Genomic DNA, 26690 nt, shown 5'->3' with positions numbered 1-26690 from the left:
GTGGGCCATGGAGGTGAGAATCACATGACTGTGTAGGTGGGTGTGGGCCATGGAGGTGAGAATCACATGACTGTGTAGGTGGGTGTGGGCCATGGAGGTGAGAATCACATGACTGTGTAGGTGGGTGCGGGCCATGGAGGTGAGAATCACATGACTGTGTAGGTGGGTGCGGGCCATGGAGGTGGGAATCACATGGCTGTGTAGGTGGGTGCTGGCCATGGAGGTGAGAATCACATGACTGTGTAGGTGGGTGCGGGCCATGGAGGTGAGAATCACATGACTGTGTAGGTGGGTGCGGGCCATGGAGGTGAGAATCACATGACTGTGTAGGTGGGTGCGGGCCATGGAGGTGAGAATCATGTGACTGTGTAGGTGGGTGCGGGCCATGGAGGTGGGAATCACATGGCTGTGTATGTGGGTGCGGGCCATGGAGGTGAGAATCACATGACTGTGTATGTGGGTGCGGGCCATGGAGGTGAGAATAACATGACTGTGTAGGTGGGTGCGGGCCATGGAGGTGGGAATCACATGGCTGTGTAGGTGGGTGCGGGCCATGGAGGTGGAATCACATGGCTGTGTAGGTGGGTGCGGGCCATGGAGGTGGGAATCACATGGCTGTGTAGGTGGGTGCGGGCCATGGAGGTGGGAATCACATGGCTGTGTAGGTGGGTGCGGGCCATGGAGGTGGGAATCACATGACTGTGTAGGTGGGTGCGGGCCATGGAGGTGAGAATCACATGACTGTGTAGGTGGGTGCGGGCCATGGAGGTGGGAATCACATGACTGTGTAGGTGGGTGCAGGCCATGGAGGTGAGAATCACATGACTGTGTAGGTGGGTGCGGGCCATGGAGGTGGGAATCACATGACTGTGTAGGTGGGTGCGGGCCATGGAGGTGGGAATCACATGACTGTGTAGGTGGGTGCAGGCCATGGAGGTGAGAATCACATGACTGTGTAGGTGGGTGCGGGCCATGGAGGTGAGAATCACATGGCTGTGTAGGTGGGTGCAGGCCATGGAGGTGAGAATCACATGACTGTGTAGGTGGGTGCGGGCCATGGAGGTGGGAATCACATGACTGTGTAGGTGGGTGCAGGCCATGGAGGTGAGAATCACATGACTGTGTAGGTGGGTGCGGGCCATGGAGGTGAGAATCACATGGCTGTGTAGGTGGGTGCAGGCCATGGAGGTGAGAATCACATGACTGTGTAGGTGGGTGCGGGCCATGGAGGTGAGAATCACATGGCTGTGTAGGTGGGTGCGGGCCATGGACGGACAATATACAGTGCCAATTCGGTCCATGGAGCCTTGGTGCCCTAATGTTGGTTTATGAGGGCAGTTAGTAAGGATTAGGCGCTGCATTATGCCTATAGACCCCCACTCACCAGCTGCCTATGTTCCAGGTGTACGGCCGGCTGTTCCGAGTGGTGGAACCCAAGCGCGCCCGAATGAACGCCGCAATGAACCAACTGGCAGAGAAACAGGCGTCGCTGGCAGAAGCACAGAACAAACTGCGAGAGGTATTTTACTCTGCAGAACTTCCTCTCCGTTATAAATCCAATTGTACCTGCCCATGAGGAGCTGGCGCTTCCTCTTCATTATAAATACAACTGTACCTGCCCACGAGGAGCCGACGCTTCCCCTCAGTTATAAATCCAATTGTACCTGCCCACGAGGAGCCGGCGCTTCCCCTCAGTTATAAATACAACTGTACCTGCCCACGAGGAGCCGACGCTTCCCCTCAGTTATAAATCCAATTGTACCTGCCCACGAGGAGCCGGCGCTTCCCCTCAGTTATAAATCCAATTGTACCTGCCCACGAGGAGCCGGGACTTCCCCTCAGTTATAAATCCAACTGTACCTGCCCACGAGGAGCCGGCGCTTCCCCTCAGTTATAAATACAACTGTACCTGCCCACGAGGAGCCGGCGCTTCCCCTCAGTTATAAATACAACTGTACCTGCCCACGAGGAGCCGGGACTTTCCCTCAGTTATAAATACAACTGTACCTGCCCACGAGGAGCGGGGACTTCCCCTCAGTTATAAATCCAATTTTACCTGCCCACAAGGAGCCGGGACTTCCCCTCAGTTATAAATCCAACTGTACCTGCCCACAAGGAGCCGGGACTTCCCGTCAGTTATAAATACAACTGCTCCTCGTGGGCAGGTTTCATCTGTCTATACATCTGAGGAGCCAGATAATGAAGGCTTCCCTTGTAATATGCCCAGTTCTAGTAATTTAGCTACTGACGCATGGGTCACTCAGGAGGAAATTCAAAAGAGACTTGAACATGTAAAGGTAAACAAAGGTCCAGGGCCGGATGGGATTCATCCTAGGGTATTAAATGAGCTGAGCGCTGTGATTGCCAAGCCTCTTCACATAATTTTTCAGGATTCGTTGAGGTCTGGCATGGTGCCAAGAGACTGGCGGATTGCTAATGTGGTGCCATTATTTAAAAAGGGATCTCGTTCTCAGCCTGAAAACTATAGGCCTGTTAGTCTGGCATCAGTAGTAGGAAAGCTTCTGGAAGGGGTAATAAGGGATAGGATAGTTGAATACATTGCAGTTCACAATACTATTAGTTTGTGCCAGCATGGTTTTATGCGTAACAGATCTTGCCAGACTAATTTAGTTGCCTTTTATGAGGAGGTGAGTAGGAACCTTGATGCTGGAATGGCAGTTGATGTCATCTACTTAGATTTTGCTAAAGCGTTTGATACAGTACCTCACAGAAGGTTAATGATCAAATTGAGGAATATTGGCCTAGAACATAATATTTGTAATTGGATAGAGAACTGGCTGAAGGATAGATTACACAGAGTGGTGGTAAATGGAACATTTTCTAATTGGACCAGTGTGGTTAGTGGAGTACCGCAGGGGTCAGTCCTTGGGCCTTTGCTTTTTAACTTGTTTATTAATGACCTGGAGGTGGGCATAGACAGTACTGTTTCTATTTTTGCTGATGACACTAAATTGTGCAAAACTATAAGTTCCATGCAGGATGTGCCGCTTTGCAGAGCGATTTGACAAAATTGGAAAACTGGGCAGCAAACTGGAAAATGAGGTTCAATGTTGATAAGTGCAAAGTTATGCATTTTGGTAGGAATAATATAAACGCAAACTATCTACTGAATGGTAGTGTGTTGGGGGGATCCTTAATGGAGAAGGATCTAGGGGTTTTTGTAGATAACAAGTTGTCTAATTCCAGGCAGTGTCATTCTGTGGCTACTAAAGCAAATAAAGTACTGTCTTGTATAAAAAAGGGCATTGACTCAAGGGATGAGAACATCATTTTGCCCCTTTATAGGTCCCTGGTAAGGCCTCACCCTGAGTATGGGGGGCAGTTTTGGGCTCCAGTCCTTAAGAAGGATATTAATGAGCTGGAGAGAGTGCAGAGACTGCAACTAAACTGGTAAAGGGGATGGAAGGGTTAAACTATGAGGTTAGACTGTCGAGGTTGGGGTTGTTTTCTCTGGAAAAGAGGCGCTTGCGAGGGGACATGATTACTCTGTACAAGTACATTAGAGGGGATTATAGGCAGTTGGGGGATGTTCTTTTTTCCCATAAAAACAATCAACGCACCAGAGGTCACCCCTTTAGATTAGAGGAACAGAGCTTCCATTTGAAGCAGCGTAGGGGGTTCCTCACGGTGAGGGCAGTGAGGTTATGGAATGCCCTTCCTAGTGATGGGGTAATGGCAGACTCTGTTAATGCCTATAAGAGGGGCCTGGATGAGTTTTTGAACAAGCAGAATATCCAAGGCTATTGTGATACTGATATCTACAGTTAGTATTACTGGTTGTATATATAGTTTATGTATGTGAGTGTATAGATTGGTTAGTATAGGTTGTGTGCTGGGTTTACTCGGATGGGTTGAACTTGATGGACAATGGTCTTTTTTCAACCCTATGTAACTATGTAACTATGTAACCTGCCCACAAGGAGCCGGGACTTCCCCTCAGTTATAAATCCAACCGTACCTGCCCACAAGGAGCCGGGACTTCCCCTCAGTTATAAATACAACTGTACCTGCCCACGAGGAGCGGGGACTTCCCGTCAGTTATAAATACAACTGTACCTGCCCACGAGGAGCCGGGACTTTCCCTCAGTTATAAATACAACTGTACCTGCCCACGAGGAGCGGGGACTTCCCGTCAGTTATAAATACAACTGTACCTGCCCACGAGGAGCCGGGACTTCTCCTCAGTTATAAATCCAACTGTACCTGCCCACAAGGAGCCGGGACTTCCCCTCAGTTATAAATACAACTGTACCTGCCCACAAGGAGCCGGGACTTCCCCTCAGTTATAAATCCAACTGTACCTGCCCACAAGGAGCCGGGACTTCCCCTCAGTTATAAATCCAACTGTACCTGCCCACAAGGAGCCGGGACTTCCCCTCAGTTATAAATCCAACTGTACCTGCCCACAAGGAGCCGGGACTTCCCCTCAGTTATAAATCCAACTGTACCTGCCCACAAGGAGCCGGGACTTCCCGTCAGTTATAAATACAACTGTACCTGCCCACAAGGAGCCGGGACTTTCCGTCAGTTATAAATACAACTGTACCTGCCCACGAGGAGCGGGGACTTCCCGTCAGTTATAGATCCAACTGTACCTGCCCACAAGGAGCCGGGACTTTCCGTCAGTTATAAATACAACTGTACCTGCCCACGAGGAGCGGGGACTTCCCGTCAGTTATAAATACAATTGTACCTGCCCACGAGGAGCCGGCGCTTCCCCTCAGTTATAAATACTACTGTATCTGCCCACGAGGAACCAGCGCTTCCCCTCAGTTATAAATACAACTGTACCTGCCCACGAGGAGCGGGGATTTCCCCTTAGTTATAAATAGAACTGTACCTGCCCACGAGGAGCATGGACTTCCCCCTCATTTATAAATCCAACTGTACCTGCCCACGAGGTTTAGCAGTATTAGAATTATGCCAAGTGCCTGATACCCATGGTGATTGTGCCACAGGTTGCTGAGCGCCTGGAGCAGCTAAAGACTCAATACGATGAGAAGTTGGCACAGAAGGAGGCGCTGCGTGCCGAGGCCGAACTCATGGAACTGAAACTCCAAAGGGCAGGAACCTTAGTGACTGGGTTGGCAGGGGAGAAATCCCGATGGGAGGAGACTGTAAAGGTCAGAAATCTAATAATACTGTGTCCTGTCATTAGCCTCCTACTCTACTCTGTGCCCACATCATGCCTGTCATTAGCCTCCTACTCTGTGCCCACAGCATGCCTGTCATTAGCCTCCTACTCTACTCTGTGCCCACATCATGCCTGTCATTAGCCTCCTACTCTACTCTGTGCCCACAGCATGCCTGTCATTAGCCTCCTACTCTACTCTGTGCCCACAGCATGCCTGTCATTAGCCTCCTACTCTACTCTGTGCCCACAGCATGCCTGTCATTAGCCTCCTACTCTACTCTGTGCCCACAGCATGCTTGTCATTAGCCTCCTACTCTACTCTGTGCCCACAGCATGCCTGTCATTAGCATCCTACTCTACTCTGTGCCCACAGCATGCCTGTCATTAGCCTCCTACTCTACTCTGTGCCCACAGCATGCCTGTCATTAGCCTCACACCCTACTCTGTGCCCACATCATGCCTGTCATTAGATGTCTCGTGTATCTCCTATGCCACGGCCATATTGTATATTGGTGCCGCTCCATGTCTCATACCACCGTGCTTATGAATTTAAGGGCCTGGATGAGGATCTGGGGTTCCTGGTGGGAGACTGCCTTCTGGCCTCTGCCTATCTCTCTTACATGGGACCATTCCTGTCCAGTTACCGGGAAGGCATCCTGTCCATCTGGATCAAAGAGGTAAGACATTACCCAGCAGCCAGTTCTTTCACAGGTCTCAGTCAGTTCCCTTCCCAAAATATTGCTGGTCCCTTGCCCAAAGCCCTAACAGTTTCCCTCCTGTGCCCCTGCAGGTCCGAGAGATGCTGGTTCCCTGTTCTGCCGTCTTCTCCCTGACCAACTTCCTGTCCAGCCCGACCATGGTACGTGAGTGGAACCTGCAAGGCCTGCCCTCCGACAGCTTCTCCAGCGACAATGGGGTCATTGTTACTCGAGGGAACAGGTAACTCCCAGCATCCTCTGTGGTATTCCATTATCCTCCCCTTCAGCCACCATTTCTTCTGCTAGGAGTGTGCAAGGGAATAAACAGCCTTTACCCTGGGGGGGGGAGGGGGGGGTGTAGGGGTGATGGTGCTGCACACAGTGGGGTAACAATGCGAGTTATTGCTTGGGTCTGTGCTACTATGATTACCTGCCGTGTATCCACTAACAACGAGTTGTATCTGTGCTGTAGGTGGCCTCTCATGGTAGACCCACAAGGACAAGCCACCAAATGGATCAAAAGCATGGAGTCTGCAAAGGCAAGGCCTCAGCCATAAGCACATACTCAGCAACTTCCTGCTGCCTTAGTAGATCATCAGACTTAGAGACATAGCCCCTCCCTCTTCTTCATCAACCCTTCCCTCTGTCTTAGTAATATAGTCCCTCCCCCTTTCTCAGAAACATAGCCCTTCCCTCTGCCTTAGTCACACAGACCCTCCATTGCCTCAGTCATATTTCCCCTCCTTCTCCCTCACTCACATAGCTCCTTCTTCTCCCTCACTTACATAGCCCCCTCCTCTCTCAATCACATAGCCCCTCCTTCTCTCTCAATCACATAGCCCCTCCTTCTCCCTCACATACATAGCTCCTCCTTCTCCCTCACTCACATAGCCCCTCCTTCTCCCTCACATACATAGCTCCTCCTTCTCCCTCACTCACATAGCTCCTCCTCTCTCAATCACATAGCTCCTCCTTCTCTCTCAATCACATAGCCCTGCCTTCTCTCTCACTTACATAGCCCCTCCTTCTCTCTCAGTCATGTTGATTTTCCCACTAATCTCCCAATTACCTATTACCCTCCTTCGCCCTTAGTCATATTGCCCCTCCTTCTCTCTCAATCACATAGCCCCTCCTTCTCTCTTACATAGGCCCTCCTTCTCCCTCACTGACATAGCTCCTCCTTCTCCCTCATTCACATAACCCCTCCTTCTCCCTTACTTACATAGCCCCTCCTTCTCTCTCACTCACATAACCCCTACTTTTCTCTCACTCACATAGCCCCTCCTTCTCCCTCACTCACATAGCCCCTCCTCCCTCACTCACATAGCTCCTCCTTCTCTCTCACTCACATAACCCCTCTTTCTCCCTCACTCACATAACCCCTCTTTCTCCCTCACTCACATAACCCCTCCTTCTCCCTCACTCACATAACCCCTCCTTCTCCCTCACTTACATAACCCCTCCTTCTCCCTTACTTACATAGCCCCTCCTTCTCTCTCACTCACATAACCCCTACTTTTCTCTCACTCACATAGCCCCTCCTTCTCCCTCACTCACATAGCCCCTCCTTCTCCCTCACTCACATAGCTCCTCCTTCTCTCTCACTCACATAACCCCTCTTTCTCCCTCACTCACATAACCCCTCTTTCTCCCTCACTCACATAACCCCTCCTTCTCTCTCACTCACATAACCCCTCTTTCTCCCTCACTCACATAACCCCTCTTTCTCCCTCACTCACATAACCCCTCTTTCTCCCTCACTCACATAACCCCTCCTTCTCCCTCACTCACATAACCCCTCCTTCTCCCTCACTTACATAGCCCCTCCTTCTCCCTTAATCACATAGCCCCTCCTTCTCTCTCAATCCCATAGCCCCTCCTTCTCTCTCAGCCATGTTGATTTTCCCACTGACCTCTCAATTATCTGTTTCAAACAGGGTCTGAAGGTAATTGACCTCCAAATGACAGATTTCATGAGGACTCTGGAGCAAGCCGTGCAGTTTGGCTTCCCCGTGCTCCTACAGAACGTCCAGGAAGAGCTGGACCCCTCATTGGCTCCCATTCTAAATAAATCCGTCACCAAAGTGGGTGAGTTTTAGGAGGCCATACTGTGCAGGGAGGGGCCATTCTGTTTATGGGCAGTTATGAAGGCCTGTTATTATATGGCACCGTAGGCAGTTAAACGGCAGGATGGGGGGGGGGTAATAGTGCCATGTCTGGTATTGTCTGTCCTTATAAAGCCATAATGGTTCCTACCTGCCATGTCCAGGCAATACATACTGCAGTGACTAACCGTCAGACTTACCAGCCTGTAATTGCCAGATTAAGACCCTTTTTGAATTTCAGAAATTGTTTCGGGGATGAGTGTGACAGTGTGAGAATATGGCCTGTGTGTATTGTGTATAATAACCAGCCGTGTATGTGTGTCACACAGGGGGGCAGCTGCAGATCCGACTCGGGGATAAAGATATTGTGTATAACCCTGAGTTCCGATTCTACATCACAACTAAACTGTCCAACCCGCACTATACTCCCGAGATCAGCTCCCAGGCAACCATTGTGAACTTCGCTGTGAAAGAGCAGGTAACAACATCCACATATCATTGGCTCTGTTACTCCACATGGGACTGACCAACAGCCAATCATAATGCTGATGTGGCAAAATCCATATAGAGGGTGGGCATTGCTCTCTGTCCCCTGTATATACAGAGATACCTTTAGACTGAGGCAGCAGTACTTTATTCCCCGCAGGGGCTGGAGGCTCAGTTACTGGGCAGTGTGGTTCGGAAGGAGAGGCCGGAGCTGGAGGAGCAGAAACAGTCTCTCGTACTAAACATCGCAGCAGGAAAACGCAAACTCCAGGAGCTGGAGGATGAGATACTGAGGTGAGTGCCCCTGGGAGTGGTTATATGAAGATATAAAGATATTTTTTGACTAGAAAAAAAGAGCTCTGTATAAACAACACCTCCTCCCCCCCTTTATCATTTGCTGTGACTGTGGCATAGGGCCAGGTTACTACTTCCACTGCTACTGCCAACTGCCCCCTCGGGTTCTGCCCTTTGCCGTCCCACAGGCTCCTGAACGAAGCCACCGGCTCTCTCTTGGACGACGTGCAGCTGCTGAACACTTTGCAGACGTCGAAAGTCACGGCCACGGAAGTGAGCGAGCAGCTGGAGAGCAGCGAGGAGACGGAGGAGAAGATCGACACGGCAAGAGAGGTAAGACAGCCCGTGGGAGTCAGAGACAGTTGTGCTAGAAAGAGACAGCAACGAGTGAAGGGGTCACATCTAAATGCCAGGGCAAGGGTTGCCCCTCTCAGTTCCTTTGGTGTCTCTCTCAGACTAAATGGAGCCGCTATATCCCTCATCTCACATATTCGCTCTCCCCCAGGCGTACCGCCCCTGCGCCCAACGCGCCTCCCTCCTCTTCTTCGTCCTCAATGACCTGGGGCGGATAGATCCCATGTACCAGTTCTCCTTGGATTCCTACACGGATCTCTTTCATTTGAGCATTGACAAGAGCAAACGCAGCGCCAACGTGGAGGAGAGAATCGCCAACCTCAATGACTGGCACACCTATGCCGTTTACAGGTGGGGGTCATGACAAGTGTTGGATTCTGGGTAAAAAAAACATGGCTGACTGGGCAATACACATGGTAACTACTTGCCCACAGTCAGCCATGTTTTTTTACCCAGAATCCAACAGGAAAGCTTAAAGCTCCCTGGCACATTGCCATTATTATGAGTGGGGGGGCCAAGACATCCAACAAATGGGCTTTCCCGAATGCCGCCATATTCCTTCCCATCGCAGGTACACGTGCCGCGCACTCTTTGAGCGCCACAAGCTGCTCTTCAGCTTCCAGATGTGCGCCAAGATCCTGGAGGTGGCAGGGAAGCTCAACATGGACGAGTACAACTTCTTCTTGCGCGGGGGGGTGGTGAGTACTATCCTTCCGAAAATGGCTGAATCTTGGCCAAACTCCAAACCGAATCCTGGGTTTGGTGCATCCCTACTTCTAATATCCTTATATTTTACAACAGGGGGTACTTTATTATACAGGTATGGGACCTGTTATCCAGAATGCTTGGGACCTGAGGTTTTCGGGATAAGGGATCTTTCCGTAATTTGGATCTCCATAACTTAAAAGTCTGCTAAAAATCATTTAACCATTAAATAAACCCAATAGGGCTGTTCTGCCCCAATAAGGGGTAATTATATCTTAGTTGGGATCAAGTACAGGTACTGTTTTATTATTACAGAGAAAAGGGAATCATTTAACCATTAAATAAACCCAATAGGGCTGTTCTGCCCCAATAAGGGGTAATTATATCTTAGTTGGGATCAAGTACAGGTACTGTTTTATTATTACAGAGAAAAGGGAATCATTTAACCATGAAATAAACCCAATAGGACTGTTCTGCCCCCAATAAGGGGTAATTATATCTTAGTTGGGATCAAGTACAGGTACTGTTTTATTATTACAGAGAAAAGGGAATCATTTAACCATTAAATAAACCCAATAGGGCTGTTCTGCCCCCAATAAGGGGTAATTATATCTTAGTTGGGATCAAGTACAGGTACTGTTTTATTATTACAGAGAAAAGGGAATCATTTAACCATGAAATAAACCCAATAGGGCTGTTCTGCCCCAATAAGGGGTAATTATATCTTAGTTGGGATCAAGTACAGGTACTGTTTTATTATTACAGAGAAAAGGGAATCATTTAACCATGAAATAAACCCAATAGGGCTGTTCTGCCCCAATAAGGGGTAATTATATCTTAGTTGGGATCAAGTACAGGTACTGTTTTATTATTACAGAGAAAAGGGAATCATTTAACCATTAAATAAACCCAATAGGGCTGTTCTGCCCCAATAAGGGGTAATTATATCTTAGTTGGGATCAAGTACAGGTACTGTTTTATTAGTACAGAGAAAAGGGAATCATTTAACCATTAAATAAACCCAATAGGGCTGTTCTGCCCCAATAAGGGGTAATTATATCTTAGTTGGGATCAAGTACAGGTACTGTTTTATTAGTACAGAGAAAAGGGATATATATATACTGTACATACGCTATATATAACATTAATATTATATCCCCTTCAGTCCGTGTCTGTTTGCGCCGCTGCAGGTTCTGGACCGGGAAGAACAGATGGACAACCCCTGCTCCGCATGGCTCTCCGATACCAACTGGGATAATATCACGGAGCTGGACAAGCTGGCCAACTTCCATGGCATCATGAATTCATTTGAGCAGTACCCGCGAGACTGGCACCAGTGGTATACCAGCCCAGAGCCGGAGAGTGCCTGCCTGCCAGGTAACAACATGGCCGCTCCTACTGGGAGTCAGTATGTGCCCTGACGCACCAATGTGCAGGATTGGCTGAAAGCAAATGTTGGCTCACACAAGCTCCTCCTCTAGATGCCATAACTTCCCCCCCCCCCCCCCACTCAGTACATGTGTTTGCCTCCGGCAGGTGAGTGGGAGAATTCGTGCAGCGAGATACAGAGGATGCTGATCGTACGCTCTCTGCGCCAGGACCGCGTGGCCTTCTGCGTCACCTCCTTCATCATCAACAACCTTGGGTCCAAGTTTACAGAGCCCCCAGTGCTGGATATGAGGGCGGTGAGTGCAAAAGGGGTCACATATATGATCTGTGTGTGCCCCCCAGCTTCCCTTTCCCTATAACTGTCTGTGTGTGCCCCCCAGCTTCCCTTCCCTCATAACTGTCTGTGTGTGCCCCCCAGCTTCCCTTTCCCCATAACTGTCTGTGTGTGCCCCCCAGCTTCCCTTTCCCCATAACTGTCTGTGTGTGCCCCCCAGCTTCCCTTTCCCCATAACTGTCTGTGTGTGCCCCCCAGCTTCCCTTTCCCCATAACTGTCTGTGTGTGCCCCCCAGCTTCCCTTTCCCCATAACTGTCTGTGTGTGCCCCCCAGCTTCCCTTTCCCCATAACTGTCTGTGTGTGCCCCCCAGCTTCCCTTTCCCCATAACTGTCTGTGTGTGCCCCCCAGCTTCCCTTTCCCCATAACTGTCTGTGTGTGCCCCCCAGCTTCCCTTCCCCCATAACTGTCTGTGTGTGCCCCCCAGCTTCCCTTCCCCCATAACTGTCTGTGTGTGCCCCCCAGCTTCCCTTTCCCCATAACTGTCTGTGTGTGCCCCCCAGCTTCCCTTTCCCCATAACTGTCTGTGTGTGCCCCCCAGCTTCCCTTCCCCCATAACTGTCTGTGTGTGCCCCCCCAGCTTCCCTTCCCCCATAACTGTCTGTGTGTGCCCCCCAGCTTCCCTTTCCCCATAACTGTCTGTGTGTGCCCCCAGCTTCCCTTTCCCCATAACTGTCTGTGTGTGCCCCCCAGCTTCCCTTTCCCCATAACTGTCTGTGTGTGCCCCCCAGCTTCCCTTCCCCCATAACTGTCTGTGTGTGCCCCCCAGCTTCCCTTCCCTCATAACTGTCTGTGTGTGCCCCCCAGCTTCCCTTTCCCCATAACTGTCTGTGTGTGCCCCCCAGCTTCCCTTTCCCCATAACTGTCTGTGTGTGCCCCCCAGCTTCCCTTTCCCCATAACTGTCTGTGTGTGCCCCCAGCTTCCCTTTCCCCATAACTGTCTGTGTGTGCCCCCCCCAGCTTCCCTTTCCCCATAACTGTCTGTGTGTGCCCCCCAGCTTCCCTTCCCCCATAACTGTCTGTGTGTGCCCCCCAGCTTCCCTTTCCCCATAACTGTCTGTGTGTGCCCCCCAGCTTCCCTTTCCCCATAACTGTCTGTGTGTGCCCCCCAGCTTCCCTTTCCCCATAACTGTCTGTGTGTGCCCCCCAGCTTCCCTTTCCCCATAACTGTCTGTGTGTGCCCCCCCAGCTTCCCTTCCCCCATAACTGTCTGTGTGTGCCCCCCAGCTTCCCTTTCCCCATAACTGTCTGTGTGTGCCCCCCCAGCTTCCCTTTCCCCATAACTGTCTGTGTGTGCCCCCCAGCTTCCCTTTCCCCATAACTGTCTGTGTGTGCCCCCCAGCTTCCCTTTCCCCATAACTGTCTGTGTGTGCCCCCCAGCTTCCCTTTCCCCATAACTGTCTGTGTGTGCCCCCAGCTTCCCTTTCCCCATAACTGTCTGTGTGTGCCCCCCAGCTTCCCTTCCCCCATAACTGTCTGTGTGTGCCCCCCAGCTTCCCTTTCCCCATAACTGTCTGTGTGTGCCCCCCAGCTTCCCTTTCCCCATAACTGTCTGTGTGTTCCCCCCAGCTTCCCTTTCCCCATAACTGTCTGTGTGTGCCCCCCAGCTTCCCTTTCCCCATAACTGTCTGTGTGGGCCCCCCAGCTTCCCTTTCCCCATAACTGTCTGTGTGTGTCCCCCAGCTTCCCTTTCCCCATAACTGTCTGTGTGTGCCCCCCAGCTTCCCTTTCCCCATAACTGTCTGTGTGTGCCCCCCAGCTTCCCTTTCCCCATAACTGTCTGTGTGTGCCCCCCAGCTTCCCTTTCCCCATAACTGTCTGTGTGTGCCCCCCAGCTTCCCTTTCCCCATAACTGTCTGTGTGTGCCCCCCAGCTTCCCTTTCCCCATAACTGTCTGTGTGTGCCCCCCAGCTTCCCTTTCCCCATAACTTTCTGTGTGTGCCCCCCAGCTTCCCTTTCCCCATAACTGTCTGTGTGTGCCCCCCAGCTTCCCTTTCCCCATAACTGTCTGTGTGTGCCCCCCAGCTTCCCTTTCCCCATAACTGTCTGTGTGTGCCCCCCCCAGCTTCCCTTCCCCCATAACTGTCTGTGTGTGCCCCCCAGCTTCCCTTCCCCCATAACTGTCTGTGTGTGCCCCCCAGCTTCCCTTCCCCCATAACTGTCTGTGTGTGCCCCCCAGCTTCCCTTTCCCCATAACTGTCTGTGTGTGCCCCCCAGCTTCCCTTCCCCCATAACTGTCTGTGTGTGCCCCCCAGCTTCCCTTCCCCCATAACTGTCTGTGTGTGCCCCCCAGCTTCCCTTTCCCCATAACTGTCTGTGTGTGCCCCCCAGCTTCCCTTCCCCATAACTGTCTGTGTGTGCCCCCCAGCTTCCCTTTCCCCATAACTGTCTGTGTGTGCCCCCCCAGCTTCCCTTTCCCCATAACTGTCTGTGTGTGCCCCCCCAGCTTCCCTTTCCCCATAACTGTCTGTGTGTGCCCCCCAGCTTCCCTTTCCCCATAACTGTCTGTGTGTGCCCCCCAGCTTCCCTTTCCCCATAACTGTCTGTGTGTGCCCCCCAGCTTCCCTTCCCCCATAACTGTCTGTGTGTGCCCCCCAGCTTCCCTTTCCCCATAACTGTCTGTGTGTGCCCCCCCAGCTTCCCTTTCCCCATAACTGTCTGTGTGTGCCCCCCAGCTTCCCTTTCCCCATAACTGTCTGTGTGTGCCCCCCAGCTTCCCTTTCCCCATAACTGTCTGTGTGTGCCCCCCAGCTTCCCTTTCCCCATAACTGTCTGTGTGTGCCCCCCAGCTTCCCTTTCCCCATAACTGTCTGTGTGTGCCCCCAGCTTCCCTTTCCCCATAACTGTCTGTGTGTGCCCCCCAGCTTCCCTTTCCCCATAACTGTCTGTGTGTGCCCCCCAGCTTCCCTTTCCCCATAACTGTCTGTGTGTGCCCCCCAGCTTCCCTTTCCCCATAACTGTCTGTGTGTGCCCCCCAGCTTCCCTTTCCCCATAACTGTCTGTGTGTGCCCCCAGCTTCCCTTTCCCCATAACTGTCTGTGTGTGCCCCCCAGCTTCCCTTTCCCCATAACTGTCTGTGTGTGCCCCCCAGCTTCCCTTTCCCCATAACTGTCTGTGTGTGCCCCCCAGCTTCCCTTTCCCCATAACTGTCTGTGTGTGCCCCCCAGCTTCCCTTTCCCCATAACTGTCTGTGTGTGCCCCCAGCTTCCCTTTCCCCATAACTGTCTGTGTGTGCCCCCAGCTTCCCTTTCCCCATAACTGTCTGTGTGTGCCCCCCAGCTTCCCTTTCCCCATAACTGTCTGTGTGTGCCCCCCAGCTTCCCTTCCCACATAACCCAGTCTGTTCTGCCTTGGCCGTAGGTGGTAGAGGACTCCCTGCCCCGCTCCCCTCTGGTGTTTGTGCTGTCGCCAGGAGTGGACCCGACGGGGGCCCTATTACAGCTGGCGGAACAGTGTGGGATGGCGCAGAATTTCCACGCTCTATCCCTTGGGCAAGGCCAGGCCCCCATCGCCACACGCATGATCAAAGAAGGAGTGAAGGATGGTAAGGGGGCATCGTGCCACTCCCAGCGAGGCCGTTGGGTTGATTCCAAGTCCTATTGTGAATGTAATCACTATCTCTGTTCCAGGACACTGGGTCTTCCTGGCCAATTGCCACCTGTCCCTATCATGGATGCCCCAGCTGGACAAGCTGGTAGAGCAGCTGCAGATTGAGGACCCTCACCCAAACTTCAGGCTGTGGCTCAGCTCCAGTCCCCACCCAGACTTCCCCATCTCCATCCTGCAGGCCAGCATCAAGATGACCACGGAGCCACCCAAGGTGAGAGTCCCATGGGAAGCAGCTTGGGCACGCTGGGGGGTGAGAGAATGGCATGGAGAGCTCAGTGTTACACATATGGTGGCACCTCTCTTTCTTCCCTAGGGACTGCGGGCCAACATGACCAGACTCTACCAGCTGATCACTGAGCAACAGTTCAGCCACTGCGCCAAATCCTCCAGCTACCGCCGCCTGCTCTTCTCCCTCTGCTTCTTCCACAGCGTTCTACTGGAGAGAAGGAAGTTCCTTCAGCTCGGCTGGAACATCGTCTACGGCTTCAACGACTCAGACTTTGAGGTCAGTCAACTTTACATTGTCGCCATGGGTTCTCCACTAATGGAAGGATGTTCCACCAACTACCGGCAATGTCTCTCTGTGCTTTCTCCAGGTGTCCGAGAACCTGCTGAGCCTGTACCTGGACGAGTACGAGGAGACACCGTGGGAGGCTCTTAAATACCTCATTGCAGGGGTCAACTACGGGGGTCACGTGACCGACGACTGGGACCGGCGGCTGCTGAGCACCTACATCAACGACTACTTCTCCGAGCCAGCACTGACCAACCAGTTCTACAGGTGATGGGGCGGCCTGGCACATATTGCTGCCCATGTACGGAGCCGCCCATTAATGGGTCCACGTAGGCCACTCACTCTTCAGTCTTGACCAAGTTGTGGCCAAAACTTTGGATTCCCCAACTGATTGGTGCTTGGCCACATAATGGTCGGGCCGGGTGATGAGTAAAGGTGGCCATACACAGGCCTATTTCAGTTGCCGATTTGGGTCCTTCAGACTAATCATCCCCCCCACGATGGGTCTCCCTGGCCAATATCTGGCCTAAAATTGGGCAGATCTTGATCGGGCAGGTTTGATTTTCCATCAGATTAAGGACCACATTGGCTCGTTAATATAGTTCTCGGCACCTATCCACCATTTTAAATTGAATTAACCCGATATCGCCCACCTTAGGTGGCCATATTGGGAGAAGATCCCTACACCTCAAGACGGACTGTGGTTGCCACCCTGTACCAAAGCAGTAGGAAAGTTTGGGGGGAGACTGGCACTGCCAATGCCTGCTCCGTGTATGCTGAGGGGTAAGAGTGGGCACTAATGTTTCTCTCACCTGTGCAGGCTCTCCTCCTTGGACACCTATTATATTCCTCGCGATGGACCTTTGGCATCGTATAAGGAGTTCATTTCCCTGCTCCCCGCTGCTGATCACCCCGAGGCGTTTGGGCAGCACCCCAATGCGGACATAGCCAGTCAGATCACCGAGGCTCGCACCTTGTTCGACACTCTGCTCTCCCTGCAACCCCAGATAACCCCAAGCGCCCAGGGAGGGGGGCAGACCCGGGAAGAGAAGGTATCCCATGCTGCTTCCTTATTGGTCCTCTCAGCTCCCTATGCCTTCCAATCCCCTCCCTCCCGTAGCAGGAAGCCTTCCCGCTGGCTCACCCTGTGCTCCCCGGCAGGTACTCGACTTATTGTCTGACGTTCGGGAGAAGATTCCACCGGAAATCGATTATGAGGGAACTTGCAAAGTGCTGAGTGGCGACCCCAACCCCCTGAATGTGGTCCTACTGCAAGAAATACAGCGATACAATGCGCTACTCGACACAATCAGGTCTGCACCCCCCCAGCACACATTATAAGGGATAATGCACCCCCTACTGTAAATGATAAGGATATTAGCAGTCACTGAGGGGTTCTGTGCCCCCCATATAAAGGCACAAGGCTGCAGGCTGAGTTATACAGGGAACTCTGAGTATCACTCATGTATTATAAGGGATAATGTACCCCCTACTGTAAATGATAAGGATATTAGCAGTCACTGAGGGGTTCTGTGCCCCCCATATAAAGGCACAAGGCTGCAGGCTGAGTTATACAGGGAACTCTGAGTATCACTCATGTATTATAAGGGATAATGTACCCCCTACTGTAAATGATAAGGATATTAGCAGTCACTGAGGGGTTCTGTGCCCCCCATATAAAGGCACAAGGCTGCAGGCTGAGTTATACAGGGAACTCTGAGTATCACTCATGTATTATAAGGGATAATGTGCCCCCTACTGTAAATGATAAGGATATTAGCAGTCACTGAGGGGTTCTGTGCCCATATAAAGGCACAAGGCTGCAGGCTGAGTTATACAGGGAACTCTGAGTATCACTCATGTATTATAAGGGATAATGTACCCCCTACTGTAAATGATAAGGATATTAGCAGTCACTGAGGGGTTCTGTGCCCATATAAAGGCACAAGGCTGCAGGCTGAATTATACAGGAAACTCTGAGTATCACTCATGTATTATAAGGGATAATGTACCCCCTACTGTAAATGATAAGGATATTAGCAGTCACTGAGGGGTTCTGTGCCCCCCATATAAAGGCACAAGGCTGCAGGCTGAGTTATACAGGGAACTCTGAGTATCACTCATGTATTATAAGGGATACTGTACCCCCTACTGTAAATGATAAGGATATTAGCAGTCACTGAGGGGTTCTGTGCCCCCCATATAAAGGCACAAGGCTGCAGGCTGAGTTATACAGGGAACTCTGAGTATCACTCATGTATTATAAGGGATAATGTACCCCCTACTGTAAATGATAAGGATATTCTTGTGACGGACAAGCTGCTCTCCCCTGCAGGACGTCTCTGAATGACCTGGAGCGGGGCATACAGGGCCTGGTGGTGATGTCGGCAGAGCTGGAGGAAATATTCACCTGTATCTATGATGCCCGCGTGCCGCCGCTGTGGGAGAAGGTGGGTGATGAAGGTGCCAGGGAGAAGGGTATCTGTATGGGCAGAAGGGTATCTGTATGGGTAGAAGGGTATCTGTATGGGTAGAAGGGTATCTGTATGGGCAGAAGGGTATCTATGGGCAGAAGGGTATCTGTATGGGCAGAATGGTATCTGTATGGGCAGAAGGGTATCTGTATGGGCAGAAGGGTATCTGTATGGGCAGAAGGGTATCTGTATGGGCAGAAGGGTATCTATGGGCAGAAGGGTATCTATGGGCAGAAGGGTATCTGTATGGGCAGAAGGGTATCTATGGGCAGAAGGGTATCTGTATGGGCAGAATGGTATCTAGGGGCAGAAGGGTATCTGTATGGGCAGAAGGGTATCTGTATGGGCAGAAGGGTATCTGTATGGGCAGAAGGGTATCTATGGGCAGAAGGGTATCTGTATGGGCAGAATGGTATCTAGGGGCAGAAGGGTATCTGTATGGGCTGAAGGGTATCTGTATGGGCAGAATGGTATCTAGGGGCAGAAGGGTATCTGTATGGGCAGAAGGGTATCTGTATGGGCAGAAGGGTATCTGTATGGGCAGAAGGGTATCTGTATGGGCTGAAGGGTATCTGTATGGGCTGAAGGGTATCTGTATGGGCAGAAGGGTATCTGTATGGGCAGAAGGGTATCTGTATGGGCTGAAGGGTATCTGTATGGGCAGAAGGGTATCTGTATGGGCAGAAGGGTATCTGTATGGGCAGAAGGGTATCTGTATGGGCTGAAGGGTATCTGTATGGGCAGAAGGGTATCTGTATGGGCTGAAGGGTATCTGTATGGGCAGAAGGGTATCTGTATGGGCTGAAGGGTATCTGTATGGGCTGAAGGGTATCTGTATGGGCAGAAGGGTATCTGTATGGGCAGAAGGGTATCTGTATGGGCTGAAGGGTATCTGTATGGGCAGAAGGGTATCTGTATGGGCAGAAGGGTATCTGTATGGGCAGAAGGGTATCTGTATGGGCAGAAGGGTATCTATGGGCAGAAGGGTATCTGTATGGGCAGAAGGGTATCTGTATGGGCAGAAGGGTATCTGTATGGGCAGAAGGGTATCTATGGGCAGAAGGGTATCTGTATGGGCAGAAGGGTATCTGTATGGGCAGAAAGCTGACTGTGCCCCCCTTTCCCGCCAGGCATACCCCTCCCTGAAGCCTTTAGCCGCCTGGACCCGTGACCTGGTGCTTCGCGTGGAGCTGTTTTCTCGGTGGGCAAAGACGGCTCATCCGCCGGTCCTGTTCTGGCTCTCGGCCTTCACCTTCCCCACGGGCTTCCTAACGGCGGTGCTGCAGAGCGCGGCCCGGCAGAACAACGTAAGGGTGTAGCGGCCATTAGCCCCCCCCCCATAGCCAGAGTAGCCATCGTGGCACCAACAGGGGGCAACCCTGACATCTCCTTTATCCCTCAGGTCTCGGTCGACTCCCTCTCGTGGGAATTCATCGTGTCCACTGTGGATGACAATAACCTGGTGTATCCCCCTAAGGTAAGCTCCGCCCAGGCAGAGGGGGTTATGGGTAATAGCCGAACCAGGGGGCCATTAGTGACTAATGATTGCTGCCTCAGGATGGAGTGTGGATTCGGGGCCTGTACCTCGAGGGGGCCGGTTGGGATAAGAAGAATTCCTGTCTGATCGAGGCCGAGCCCATGCAGCTGGTGTGTCCCCTACCCACAGTGCACTTCAGGCCCACGGAGAGCCGCAAGAAGAGCAGCAAAGGTACAGAATGGGCATAAATGGGGGGTATATACTAACTGGGGGGGTATATACTGGCACTCTCTGCCCTCTCTCTCCCACAGGTCCCTACTCCTGCCCCTGTTACTATTACCCTCACTCTCTGCCCTCTCTCTCCCACAGGTCCCTACTCCTGCCCATGTTACTATTACCCTCACTCTCTGCCCTCTCTCTCCCACAGGTCCCTACTCCTGCCCATGTTACTATTACCCTCACTCTCTGCCCTCTCTCTCCCACAGGTCCCTACTCCTGCCCATGTTACTATTACCCTCACTCTCTGCCCTCTCTCTCCCACAGGTCCCTACTCCTGCCCATGTTACTATTACCCTCACTCTCTGCCCTCTCTCTCCCACAGGTCCCTACTCCTGCCCCTGTTACTATTACCCTCACTCTCTGCCCTCTCTCTCCCACAGGTCCCTACTCCTGCCCATGTTACTATTACCCTCACTCTCTGCCCTCTCTCTCCCACAGGTCCCTACTCCTGCCCATGTTACTATTACCCTCACTCTCTGCCCTCTCTCTCCCACAGGTCCCTACTCCTGCCCATGTTACTATTACCCTCACTCTCTGCCCTCTCTCTCCCACAGGTCTCTACTCCTGCCCATGTTACTATTACCCTCACTCTCTGCCCTCTCTCTCCCACAGGTCCCTACTCCTGCCCATGTTACTATTACCCTCACTCTCTGCCCTCTCTCTCCCACAGGTCCCTACTCCTGCCCATGTTACTATTACCCTCACTCTCTGCCCTCTCTCTCCCACAGGTCCCTACTCCTGCCCATGTTACTATTACCCTCACTCTCTGCCCTCTCTCTCCCACAGGTCCCTACTCCTGCCCATGTTACTATTACCCTCACTCTCTGCCCTCTCTCTCCCACAGGTCCCTACTCCTGCCCATGTTACTATTACCCTCACTCTCTGCCCTCTCTCTCCCACAGGTCCCTACTCCTGCCCATGTTACTATTACCCTCACTCTCTGCCCTCTCTCTCCACAGGTCCCTACTCCTGCCCATGTTACTATTACCCTCACTCTCTGCCCTCTCTCTCCCACAGGTCCCTACTCCTGCCCATGTTACTATTACCCTCACTCTCTGCCCTCTCTCTCCCACAGGTCCCTACTCCTGCCCATGTTACTATTACCCTCACTCTCTGCCCTCTCTCTCCCACAGGTCCCTACTCCTGCCCATGTTACTATTACCCTCACTCTCTGCCCTCTCTCTCCCACAGGTCTCTACTCCTGCCCATGTTACTATTACCCTCACTCTCTGCCCTCTCTCTCCCACAGGTCCCTACTCCTGCCCATGTTACTATTACCCTCACTCTCTGCCCTCTCTCTCCCACAGGTCCCTACTCCTGCCCATGTTACTATTACCCTCACTCTCTGCCCTCTCTCTCCCACAGGTCCCTACTCCTGCCCCTGTTACTATTACCCTCACTCTCTGCCCTCTCTCTCCCACAGGTCCCTACTCCTGCCCCTGTTACTATTACCCTCACTCTCTGCCCTCTCTCTCCCACAGGTCCCTACTCCTGCCCCTGTTACTATTACCCTCACTCTCTGCCCTCTCTCTCCCACAGGTCCCTACTCCTGCCCATGTTACTATTACCCTCACTCTCTGCCCTCTCTCTCCCACAGGTCCCTACTCCTGCCCCTGTTACTATTACCCTCACTCTCTGCCCTCTCTCTCCCACAGGTCCCTACTCCTGCCCCTGTTACTATTACCCTCACTCTCTGCCCTCTCTCTCCCACAGGTCCCTACTCCTGCCCATGTTACTATTACCCTCACTCTCTGCCCTCTCTCTCCCACAGGTCCCTACTCCTGCCCATGTTACTATTACCCTCACTCTCTGCCCTCTCTCTCCCACAGGTCCCTACTCCTGCCCATGTTACTATTACCCTCACTCTCTGCCCTCTCTCTCCCACAGGTCCCTACTCCTGCCCATGTTACTATTACCCTCACTCTCTGCCCTCTCTCTCCCACAGGTCCCTACTCCTGCCCATGTTACTATTACCCTCACTCTCTGCCCTCTCTCTCCCACAGGTCCCTACTCCTGCCCATGTTACTATTACCCTCACTCTCTGCCCTCTCTCTCCCACAGGTCCCTACTCCTGCCCATGTTACTATTACCCTCACTCTCTGCCCTCTCTCTCCCACAGGTCCCTACTCCTGCCCATGTTACTATTACCCTCACTCTCTGCCCTCTCTCTCCCACAGGTCTCTACTCCTGCCCATGTTACTATTACCCTCACTCTCTGCCCTCTCTCTCCCACAGGTCCCTACTCCTGCCCATGTTACTATTACCCTCACTCTCTGCCCTCTCTCTCCCACAGGTCTCTACTCCTGCCCATGTTACTATTACCCTCACTCTCTGCCCTCTCTCTCCCACAGGTCCCTACTCCTGCCCATGTTACTATTACCCTCACTCTCTGCCCTCTCTCTCCCACAGGTCTCTACTCCTGCCCATGTTACTATTACCCTCACTCTCTGCCCTCTCTCTCCCACAGGTCCCTACTCCTGCCCATGTTACTATTACCCTCACTCTCTGCCCTCTCTCTCCCACAGGTCCCTACTCCTGCCCATGTTACTATTACCCTCACTCTCTGCCCTCTCTCTCCCACAGGTCCCTACTCCTGCCCATGTTACTATTACCCTCACTCTCTGCCCTCTCTCTCCCACAGGTCCCTACTCCTGCCCATGTTACTATTACCCTCACTCTCTGCCCTCTCTCTCCCACAGGTCCCTACTCCTGCCCATGTTACTATTACCCTCACTCTCTGCCCTCTCTCTCCCACAGGTCCCTACTCCTGCCCATGTTACTATTACCCTCACTCTCTGCCCTCTCTCTCCCACAGGTCCCTACTCCTGCCCATGTTACTATTACCCTCACTCTCTGCCCTCTCTCTCCCACAGGTCTCTACTCCTGCCCATGTTACTATTACCCTCACTCTCTGCCCTCTCTCTCCCACAGGTCTCTACTCCTGCCCATGTTACTATTACCCTCACTCTCTGCCCTCTCTCTCCCACAGGTCCCTACTCCTGCCCATGTTACTATTACCCTCACTCTCTGCCCTCTCTCTCCCACAGGTCCCTACTCCTGCCCATGTTACTATTACCCTCACTCTCTGCCCTCTCTCTCCCACAGGTCCCTACTCCTGCCCATGTTACTATTACCCTCACTCTCTGCCCTCTCTCTCCCACAGGTCCCTACTCCTGCCCATGTTACTATTACCCTCACTCTCTGCCCTCTCTCTCCCACAGGTCTCTACTCCTGCCCATGTTACTATTACCCTCACTCTCTGCCCTCTCTCTCCCACAGGTCTCTACTCCTGCCCATGTTACTATTACCCTCACTCTCTGCCCTCTCTCTCCCACAGGTCTCTACTCCTGCCCATGTTACTATTACCCTCACTCTCTGCCCTCTCTCTCCCACAGGTCCCTACTCCTGCCCATGTTACTATTACCCTCACTCTCTGCCCTCTCTCTCCCACAGGTCTCTACTCCTGCCCATGTTACTATTACCCTCACTCTCTGCCCTCTCTCTCCCACAGGTCCCTACTCCTGCCCATGTTACTATTACCCTCACTCTCTGCCCTCTCTCTCCCACAGGTCCCTACTCCTGCCCATGTTACTATTACCCTCACTCTCTGCCCTCTCTCTCCCACAGGTCCCTACTCCTGCCCATGTTACTATTACCCTCACTCTCTGCCCTCTCTCTCCCACAGGTCCCTACTCCTGCCCATGTTACTATTACCCTCACTCTCTGCCCTCTCTCTCCCACAGGTCCCTACTCCTGCCCATGTTACTATTACCCTCACTCTCTGCCCTCTCTCTCCCACAGGTCCCTACTCCTGCCCATGTTACTATTACCCTCACTCTCTGCCCTCTCTCTCCCACAGGTCCCTACTCCTGCCCATGTTACTATTACCCTCACTCTCTGCCCTCTCTCTCCCACAGGTCCCTACTCCTGCCCATGTTACTATTACCCTCACTCTCTGCCCTCTCTCTCCCACAGGTCCCTACTCCTGCCCATGTTACTATTACCCTCACTCTCTGCCCTCTCTCTCCCACAGGTCCCTACTCCTGCCCATGTTACTATTACCCTCACTCTCTGCCCTCTCTCTCCCACAGGTCCCTACTCCTGCCCATGTTACTATTACCCTCACTCTCTGCCCTCTCTCTCCCACAGGTCTCTACTCCTGCCCATGTTACTATTACCCTCACTCTCTGCCCTCTCTCTCCCACAGGTCCCTACTCCTGCCCATGTTACTATTACCCTCACTCTCTGCCCTCTCTCTCCCACAGGTCCCTACTCCTGTCCATGTTACTATTACCCTCACTCTCTGCCCTCTCTCTCCCACAGGTCTCTACTCCTGCCCATGTTACTATTACCCTCACTCTCTGCCCTCTCTCTCCCACAGGTCCCTACTCCTGCCCATGTTACTATTACCCTCACTCTCTGCCCTCTCTCTCCCACAGGTCTCTACTCCTGCCCATGTTACTATTACCCTCACTCTCTGCCCTCTCTCTCCCACAGGTCCCTACTCCTGCCCATGTTACTATTACCCTCACTCTCTGCCCTCTCTCTCCCACAGGTCTCTATTCCTGCCCATGTTACTATTACCCTCACTCTCTGCCCTCTCTCTCCCACAGGTCCCTACTCCTGCCCATGTTACTATTACCCTCACTCTCTGCCCTCTCTCTCCCACAGGTCCCTACTCCTGCCCATGTTACTATTACCCTCACTCTCTGCCCTCTCTCTCCCACAGGTCTCTACTCCTGCCCATGTTACTATTACCCTCACTCTCTGCCCTCTCTCTCCCACAGGTCCCTACTCCTGCCCATGTTACTATTACCCTCACTCTCTGCCCTCTCTCTCCCACAGGTCCCTACTCCTGCCCATGTTACTATTACCCTCACTCTCTGCCCTCTTTCTCCCACAGGTCCCTACTCCTGCCCATGTTACTATTACCCTCACTCTCTGCCCTCTCTCTCCCACAGGTCCCTACTCCTGCCCATGTTACTATTACCCTCACTCTCTGCCCTCTCTCTCCCACAGGTCCCTACTCCTGCCCATGTTACTATTACCCTCACTCTCTGCCCTCTCTCTCCCACAGGTCCCTACTCCTGCCCATGTTACTATTACCCTCACTCTCTGCCCTCTCTCTCCCACAGGTCTCTACTCCTGCCCATGTTACTATTACCCTCACTCTCTGCCCTCTCTCTCCCACAGGTCTCTACTCCTGCCCATGTTACTATTACCCTCACTCTCTGCCCTCTCTCTCCCACAGGTCCCTACTCCTGCCCATGTTACTATTACCCTCACTCTCTGCCCTCTCTCTCCCACAGGTCCCTACTCCTGCCCATGTTACTATTACCCTCACTCTCTGCCTCTCTCTCCCACAGGTCCCTACTCCTGCCCATGTTACTATTACCCTCACTCTCTGCCCTCTCTCTCCCACAGGTCTCTACTCCTGCCCATGTTACTATTACCCTCACTCTCTGCCCTCTCTCTCCCACAGGTCCCTACTCCTGCCCATGTTACTATTACCCTCACTCTCTGCCCTCTCTCTCCCACAGGTCCCTACTCCTGCCCATGTTACTATTACCCTCACTCTCTGCCCTCTCTCTCCCACAGGTCTCTACTCCTGCCCATGTTACTATTACCCTCACTCTCTGCCCTCTCTCTCCCACAGGTCCCTACTCCTGCCCCTGTTACTATTACCCTCACTCTCTGCCCTCTCTCTCCCACAGGTCTCTACTCCTGCCCATGTTACTATTACCCTCACTCTCTGCCCTCTCTCTCCCACAGGTCTCTACTCCTGCCCATGTTACTATTACCCTCACTCTCTGCCCTCTCTCTCCCACAGGTCCCTACTCCTGCCCATGTTACTATTACCCTCACTCTCTGCTCTCTCTCTCCCACAGGTCCCTACTCCTGCCCATGTTACTATTACCCTCACTCTCTGCCCTCTCTCTCCCACAGGTCCCTACTCCTGCCCATGTTACTATTACCCTCACTCTCTGCCCTCTCTCTCCCACAGGTCTCTACTCCTGCCCATGTTACTATTACCCAGTCCGGGCGGGTTCCTCTGGCCGGGCCTCGTTTGTCATTGGGGTGGATCTGCGCTGTGGGGCGGCGCCGGCGGAACACTGGATCAAGAGGGGCACAGCTCTACTGATGAGCCTGGACAGCTAGGCCTTGTGTTACCCCGACCCGGCACCATCCCAGGGCTGCTGGGACTTCATACACATTGCCCTCTCCTTTGTACTATTGGCCAATGTACCCCCCCATATTCTGCTCCACCACCCTGCAGCCCCTCTCCTTGGTCTGTGCCTTGGGAAAACTGTATTTAGTTGTACGCAAAGAGCAATATCTATTTAATAAAAATAATAATCTATTCTTGCACCTCGGGGTCTGTGTCCTTCCCGTCTATGTTGTTAAGGGGGCACCAAACATGTTATACTGTGGGGGTGGTGTAAATTCTACCCAGGACCCCAGCAACCAGGCAGAGGTGTGACAGACTGGATAAGGAGCTGATATGGAACTGCCCGGGGGCACCAGAGGAAGGCAAGCAAACAGTTCCTTCCCAACACCAAAATGGCCTGATTGCCCCCTACCTTACTATACCTACTTACTATACTTACCTGCCCCATATGGAACCGATATCCAACCAGCACCTAGAGATGTAGCCTCAGCCCCAGTGCACTCTCCAGCTGGGTGCCAGCACCTATGGGTGGGCCAGACCTTACTGCAGCATCACTGTGCCCAGAACTGACTCCCCTACTCACCATGAAGGTGCCATATTCTCCTCCATAGATTCCAGATGACACTTACACCCCCCCCCCCCCCCCGTG

At 52.5% G+C, this 26690-nt stretch overlaps 1 protein-coding gene across 3 annotated transcripts in view; it reads left to right on the top strand.

Annotated features, from left to right (window-relative positions):
• The window catches only part of dnah2 (dynein, axonemal, heavy chain 2), a 118591-nt gene extending 92350 nt beyond the window's left edge, over window positions 1–26241 (top strand). For all 3 annotated transcript variants that reach the window (XM_031899560.1, XM_031899559.1, XM_031899561.1), the window contains 24 exons: window positions 1403–1519; window positions 4980–5144; window positions 5710–5832; window positions 5946–6094; window positions 6326–6392; window positions 7791–7941; window positions 8288–8436; window positions 8605–8738; window positions 8927–9071; window positions 9244–9443; window positions 9664–9790; window positions 10988–11174; window positions 11334–11482; window positions 14880–15063; window positions 15149–15339; window positions 15442–15633; window positions 15725–15909; window positions 16463–16694; window positions 16804–16955; window positions 17978–18092; window positions 19247–19423; window positions 19519–19593; window positions 19674–19824; window positions 25877–26241. In XM_031899560.1, coding sequence (XP_031755420.1) covers window positions 1403–1519; window positions 4980–5144; window positions 5710–5832; window positions 5946–6094; window positions 6326–6392; window positions 7791–7941; window positions 8288–8436; window positions 8605–8738; window positions 8927–9071; window positions 9244–9443; window positions 9664–9790; window positions 10988–11174; window positions 11334–11482; window positions 14880–15063; window positions 15149–15339; window positions 15442–15633; window positions 15725–15909; window positions 16463–16694; window positions 16804–16955; window positions 17978–18092; window positions 19247–19423; window positions 19519–19593; window positions 19674–19824; window positions 25877–26031 — 3672 coding nt within the window. In that variant the 3' untranslated portion in view covers window positions 26032–26241. The remainder of the gene's footprint in view (window positions 1–1402; window positions 1520–4979; window positions 5145–5709; window positions 5833–5945; window positions 6095–6325; window positions 6393–7790; window positions 7942–8287; window positions 8437–8604; window positions 8739–8926; window positions 9072–9243; window positions 9444–9663; window positions 9791–10987; window positions 11175–11333; window positions 11483–14879; window positions 15064–15148; window positions 15340–15441; window positions 15634–15724; window positions 15910–16462; window positions 16695–16803; window positions 16956–17977; window positions 18093–19246; window positions 19424–19518; window positions 19594–19673; window positions 19825–25876) is intronic.
• Window positions 26242–26690: the final 449 nt, after the last annotated feature.

Source organism: Xenopus tropicalis, chromosome 3 (assembly GCF_000004195.4).
Source record: "Xenopus tropicalis strain Nigerian chromosome 3, UCB_Xtro_10.0, whole genome shotgun sequence".
In the NCBI taxonomy this organism is placed as follows: domain Eukaryota; kingdom Metazoa; phylum Chordata; class Amphibia; order Anura; family Pipidae; genus Xenopus; species Xenopus tropicalis.
This window is presented reverse-complemented; position numbering and strand designations above follow the sequence as displayed.